At 35.6% G+C, this 6,792-nt stretch overlaps 1 protein-coding gene across 1 annotated transcript; it reads left to right on the plus strand.

The window, feature by feature from the left end:
• LOC129882708 (bifunctional TH2 protein, mitochondrial-like) lies at positions 1–5,250 on the plus strand. Its single transcript, XM_055957125.1, has 6 exons — positions 1–646; positions 790–898; positions 2,111–2,401; positions 2,523–2,937; positions 3,032–3,298; positions 4,210–5,250. The coding sequence occupies exons 1-6, from the start codon at positions 456–458 to the stop codon at positions 4,620–4,622; spliced, it is 1,686 nt and encodes a 561-aa protein (XP_055813100.1). The 5' UTR covers positions 1–455; the 3' UTR covers positions 4,623–5,250.
• The last annotated feature ends 1,542 nt before the right edge of the window (positions 5,251–6,792 follow it).

The following is a 6,792-nucleotide window of genomic DNA, read 5'->3' on the forward strand; positions in this document are numbered from 1 at the left end:
TTGAATGAAAGTAAGTAGTAGCCATCTAGTCGGTAAGACCATTCCGTATGGTGTACCTGCAACTTGCTTGCTTCGTTGCCACCACCCCCCCTTTTCCATTACACCAACCTCCAATCTCTCCACTTTTGATTCCTTCCTTTCACCCAACACGTCACAGATCCTCTTCTTCTTCCTTCTTTCATCATCTCTATACTTCCTTCTTTCTTTCTTTGGTCAAAGACGACCATTCAATCTGTGACCAACTCAGACTTAGTCTCCTTTACTCTTTCTTTCTCACAAACAAACGCGCATTCCCCATTTCTCGTTTTACACCAAATCTATAAAATAAAAAATAAAAACTTCGACTTTTCCTCACGTCTCTTACATACCCTTTTCCTCCTTTTTTCCAATCTTGAAGTAAACAGCTTGAATTGCTGCTACTTGTTGTTACAAACTCAGATTAGTTGGAGACGATAATGGAAGGATTCCAAGCAACCCCTGATGATGGTGGGATAGCTAAGAGGCTTTGGGTCAAGTTCAAGAACGAATCTTTATGTGCTCTTTATACTCCTTTTGTCGTCTGTTTGGCATCTGGGACTTTGGATTCCAAATCATTTCTTCACTGTATCTCTCAAGATGTCTATTTTCTTCAAGCTTTTGCTCAAGCGTAACACCCCTTTCCCCCTCACTTTACATCGCTAATTATTAACTTGGGATTGAAGGGAAATTGCAGTTGCTGTTGCTTATGGTTATAATGGTTGACATGAAGAATTCTGTTGATTAATTATCTGTTTTTTTCTTTTCTTACAGATATGAATTAGCGGAGGATTATGCTGATGATGATGAAGATAAGGAAGCTATTCGTGGAATGAGAAAACGTGTGTTAAGGAAGCTTAAAGATCAAGATGATCTTGTACGGGTAAGCTACATCTATGCATAAGAATTTGCCCAGCTCCCACCCCAAAAAAGATACCTGGTTAATTTCTCTTGCTCATATTGAAATTGATAGAACAAAATAGGATGAAACAAAATAATGGTAGCAACTAGTTGGGATCAACACTTAGCAAACGATGATCTTATTAGGGCTAAGGCTCAAGTGGTTATTGTTATATATGGTCTTGTTAGAGATTTGTATTGTAGATTAATAAGTATGAATCTGGAGTTGAGGCATAGGGTGTCTTTTGTATTAAGGTAAATGTTATCTTGGAAAATAAGCGGTTTTCTTACTTATTTTCCACTGTTTGCTAAGTAAGCATAACATATTGTCCCAAAAAAAAACATTTGTATATAATTTATTCAAACACTATGGAGGTGTTGGGGGAGGGGGGTGAAGGTGTGGTGGTGGTGGTGGGATGGGAGCTATGGGGATGGAGGCATGTGGAAAGGAGACAATAAAATGTTTTCCAAAATTTTTGAATAGCCAAACATGGGGAAATCGGAAAACATTTTCCAAACACACCCATAATTGATTGATTTTTCATATTGTAGTTCAGGCTAACCATTTCAAAGCAACAATGACAAGGTCTTTTCTTGTATTTTTCTACGTGGGTATGTGATATTGATTGGTAATCTGGAATCATAAATAAATGTTAGATCCCTTTATTGAATTCAAGAGAGGCATGCACATTTTTTGTTTCCGAGTCAAGCCTTAGTGATTAGGTTCAAATTCAGTTTCCTTCTTTCCCATTTTCCCATTGGGGAAAAGGGCAAGTTTGAAATTCCTCCATCCCCCAATCTTATCTCTTCTTGTGCTAATTGCAAATGGTAGTTTAATTGAACATGGATTTTGATGGATAAACTGTCGATCTAGTAGTGTATCTCTTGGTGCTAATTTGGGTTACTACTAGAATTTGTTTTAGGATTAGAAGCTCACTCGTTAATGTGACCATAAGTTTTGAAATGAAATATGACAGAAAGAAGAAAAATGAGAGTCCAGTGGTTTGATGGGCTGTTGCACACTTATTGGAACCTCTTCAAAATATTTAGATTTTTTCTTTCGAAGAATGAATACAGTCTAAAGAGCGACTTTTCTTGCATTATCAGCTTGTAGAGCCATCCGTAGCGTAGTCCATACTATCAGTATTTATTGGTAATGTCCATCTTCAGATTTAAAGGATATATCATAATGCAGGAATGGGGCTTTGAACTTCCAGAAGTTAGCACTTGTGACAGTGCCACAGTTAGATACACCGACTTTTTGCTGGCCACAGCAGCCGGAAAAGTTGAAGGGGAAAAAGGTCGTGGTAAAATTGTGACTCCTTTTGAGAAGACAAGGCTTGCTGCCTATGCACTTAGTGCAATTGCACCCTGTATGAGGCTTTACAGCTTTCTCAGCAAGGAGATTAAGGCTGTTCTAGTCCCTGAAGAGAGCAATAACATCTATGAGAGATGGATCGATTGTCTATGTTCAGAAAGTTTTGAGGTGCGTTTTATTCTTAAGAGATGTATTATTTTTCATTTGTGTAGGATCTCTTAACCAAATGGCAAGTGTAACTCTAGTTGAAATTTGTCTAAGTGCTCTCTTGTAATGATTCTGTACTTAGGCAAATGCTTCAAGGATTGAGGACTTGCTGGATAAACTAAGTATTACCTTGACTGGCGAAGAACTTGATGTAGTGGAAAAGCTGTTTCACCAAGCCATGAAACTTGAATTGGATTTCATCTCTTCTCAGCCAATTACTCAGTCCACTATAACCCCCATTTCTCAAGTCCAAGAGCCAGCAGGATGCAATCTTACTCTGTTTTGTGATTTTGACATGACATGCAGTGCTGTTGATTCCTCTGCCCTTTTGGCAGATGTTGCTATTATTGCAGCAGCAAAGAGTGACCTGGATGATTGTGAATCCACATATGCTCATATTTCTGCAGCTGATCTTCGAACCACTTGGAGCAATCTTTCCAGCAAGTATATTGAGGAATATGAACAATGCATAGAAAGCATCATGCCTAGTGAAACAGGTATGTAGTCTTCGGCTGTTCTTTTGATAGATGCCTCTTTTTGCCATAATATTACCACAATGAGAAGGCCTAAGACATCTCCAATTTATTGCAGTTGGGAGATTTGATTATGAGGGTCTGTGTAAAGCACTAGTGCAGCTATCTGATTTTGAAAGTAGAGCTAATGATATGGTGGTTCATTCTGGTGCATTAAGAGGGTTGAGTCAGGAAGACATAAAACGGGTTGGGGAACACCTCATCTTCCAAAAAGGTTGCAAAAACGTTTTGCAAGAAATTTTGGGAAGTGAAAACCTGCATGCAGATGTTCATATACTGTCATATTGCTGGTCTGGAGATCTCATCAGATCAGCTTTTTCATCAGGTATGCTTGTTTCAGCTAATTGCCTGGTCATGCACTTCATTGAGTTCTATATTTTCAGATTAGGCATATATCATAAAAGTCACCAATATGAAAGTTTTTGAGTGCTGAATAGTGGATATCTCAAGTTATAAAGATAATAATTTAAGATGTCCACGCAAGAGATCCCAATGAGGTATAGAGAGTTCACAGGAGAAGATGATTATGCATCTCATTGGAGGAGAAAGTTACAAGTAGAGACTATTAGGAATTTTCTAAGGTTGATCACCAAGAATAACTAGCGAGTACCTTTGCACTCCATTAAATAAATTACTGCAGAACACAAAGCAAGAAAACGTCTCCAATATGTAATAAACTAACTGGCTCAATGTGATCAAAGCAGGAAATTTAAATTCATTTTTTGTACCAACCCAAAAATTGTACAAAAATGCATACAGGGATAGTTGATAATTCATGCCCGGTATTCTATAGTTTAATCAAATAGTGTAGATGTGAGGACTATTGAGATATAAAAGAACTTGCGAATGGAACTAGGTTGTGTACCGATAGATGTGGATATTCTCTTCTTCTTTTTTCTGATGAAGTAATGGTATTTCATTGAAAAGCATCAAGAAGAGGCATAATTGCAAATTATGATGCAAAAGTACTAAAGTGCACAAGAAAGAGTTTGATAACCCCTTTACAATGTATCTGTGACTAGGGAGCAAACAAAATCCAAAAATTGGTCAGTTTAACTTGATCCAGCGAAAAAGGTTGGGTAAATATTTAGCTTTGGGAGAGTGCTTCGGAGTTGAGATTCCATCATACTCCTATGGTCAAAGCAAAAATCATGATATCTGGAATCCTTTTTCTGTTAGATATGTGTTGATTTCTTTAACTTTAAACTGTTGGTTGATATTCTCTTCCATTAACAGGGACCTTACCAGTGTTACATGTGCACTCGAATGAGTTATCTTATGAAGGATCTTTTACCACTGGTGACATGATTAAGAAGATGGAATCTCCTATGGACAAGCTTCAAGCCTTTAACGACATCCTGGAGTCCCGTGGGAATAATGGCAAACATACTACAGTTTACATTGGAGGTTCAGTTGGTGACTTTCTTTGTCTGCTCAATGCAGATGTGGGCATTGTGATTGGTCTGAGTGCTGGCCTGAAGAGACTAGGCGAGCAGTTTGGTATTTCGTTTGTTCCATTGTTCTCTGGTTTGGTAACAAAACAGAGAGAACTAACTGAAGGTGGCTGTTCTGGTTGGAGGGGAATGACGGGTATTCTTTACACCGTCTCCAGTTGGGCTGAGATACATGCATTCGTTTTGGGATTATAGACTTCCTAGACCCCCCAGCCTTTTGGCTCCTGCTGAAAGCATGTGTCACAGGGATCTGTGGGTTGGTAAATTGATCTGAGAATAACAAGCATTTAGATAGGTTATATCATCTAACATGTGGCTAATTGAAGTAGATTCGCATGTATCAGTTCTTGGTCATTTTTTCGTTGAGGACTTGTAGCCTGTGTCAAGTTGTACTGTTGTGGGTGACTTTTAGGGCCCAAGGCAATTACAGTTTGTTTTCTTTGTGCTACTCACCTCTAGTCCAGTGCATCGGCCTCTTGTTTCTAGCAGGCTGATTACTTTTCTCAAGCTTTTAAGAGAGAGAGAAGAATGAGACTCATTGAGGGAGTGCTTACAGTGAATTTGTTTATGTAAATCCTGAATGTGAGATGATTTTATTAGGAATCTCATTTTCAGGATACTGCTGCTTCACATATATTTTAGTCAGGCAACATGGAAATGTCAATTGTTTTATCAACTCTATTTACTTGTAAACTGAACAAATTGGTTTGAACTGTTGTTTTTTTGCTATAATTTTTTTTTCCTGGAGTAATGAACTAATGATGGGAATGTATTACTTTCTCATTTGTTAAATGTTTATCTCATGGATGCGTTGTTTCCCAAAGTGTTTTCTTAGCTAGTTTGAATTTCTGGGATCATTGAAATTCTGAATCTGAATCACATTTATATAAAGCCAAATTAAAGTCTTAAACAATAATTTTTTAACTACAAATTTGTATCCCAATTCTGTTACTGTACTGAAAATACATAGGCATGTTATTTACAATGTTGTTTTTGCTTTCTTTTAGTAGATTTTGCATTGTTTTCTTGTTTCCTGTTATATTTTTTTCACTACTTCTTATGTATTTGGATTTACTGCACTTGAGTCGAGGTTTTTTTGAATACAGTCTCAATTGATTGTCGTCTACACATAAACATATGCTGTCTACTTACTCGGCAATAAAGCCATAACTTTACAAAGACGGCAAACCGAAAGATTGCAAATAGATTTAAAAAAGAAAGAAAAGTCACCAAGGAAACAAAGCATTGAAAAAACTCCTTAATGAGTTATGTTATTATCCTTATCACAATTAATTCCATTACTAAATTCATCGAATTTTCTACGCAAACAAACTACTTTTTTACTTTGGCTAATTTGAATGCACCTCATGCCCCATAGATGACGTTATCTTTTATTACTTCCTCCGTTCCTTTTTTTGGTCAAATTTTGTCTTGGCACATCTATTAAGAAAACAATGATTGGTATAGTGAGTTTATCATTTTACTCCTATTAATTGATAGAGTTTTAAACATATTTACTCACTATATTTTTCAAAAGCATTAACTCAATGTTGATAAATTGAGGGTATAATATGAAGAAAAAAAATTGTTCTTTCTTGATTTGTTAAAATTAACAAGCAAAAAGAAAAATCAAATTAAGAAATATTTGAGGAGTAAATAGGAACTGAGGATAAATAATTTTTTCCTCTAAACTTGGACAAACATTAATTTGTTTTCATTACTAAAAGAATGGGTTGGCAAACTTGCTACATCTTTAAAAGAAGTCAAGCATTGTTCTTTAATTATGACGATTTGTTAATCCCTTTCTTAATCTTTTCTTAGAAATAAGATGAGGTGGTAGTATTAAATTTGGAAACCGGCTTTCCTAATCCTGGTTTTGTAGGGAATCATGTTAGTAAGCAAAAGTCTAATTGTGAAGCATGTGGAGCCACTGTGATTTTGGTTTTTCATCAATCATTCAATTCTTTCTTTTTTGGAATATATAAAATTAACAAACCTTAAAACCCCTTTGGTGTATTGAAGGTACATTTGGTGCACATAGCCCCATGTGGATGTCCATCAAATCATTGACAATCAATTTCAGTCCTATCATTAAATAATTTATCTCTCTCTAAACACATTAGATCACCGAATATGAATGTCCAATAACTAACTAAATATATATACCTTTCATTTTTAATTTTTTACCTGATATATTTAAAATTATAAAATTAAAAGATATTTTAATATATTCTACATATCTTTTGTTTAAGATCATAATTTTTTTTTGAAAAACATTACTTTTTAAATTTTGTGTCAAATTAAAACAAGACAAATAAATTAAAATGAATAAAATGCAATTTTTATTTTATTTTTGTAATTATCA

This window comes from Solanum dulcamara, chromosome 3, assembly GCF_947179165.1.
Source record: "Solanum dulcamara chromosome 3, daSolDulc1.2, whole genome shotgun sequence".
In the NCBI taxonomy this organism is placed as follows: Eukaryota; Viridiplantae; Streptophyta; class Magnoliopsida; order Solanales; family Solanaceae; genus Solanum; species Solanum dulcamara.

What these genes read in the sequence shown, in the direction of transcription:
- LOC129882708 (XM_055957125.1), top strand. Translation starts at nt 456, where the DNA reads ATGGAAGGATTCCAAGCAACCCCTGATGATGGTGGGATAGCTAAGAGG. An exon ending in ATCAAGATGATCTTGTACGG is followed by an intron (nt 899 to 2,110) that starts GTAAGCTACATC and finishes ATCATAATGCAG; the next exon opens with GAATGGGGCTTTGAACTTCC. An exon ending in CATCATGCCTAGTGAAACAG is followed by an intron (nt 2,938 to 3,031) that starts GTATGTAGTCTT and finishes AATTTATTGCAG; the next exon opens with TTGGGAGATTTGATTATGAG.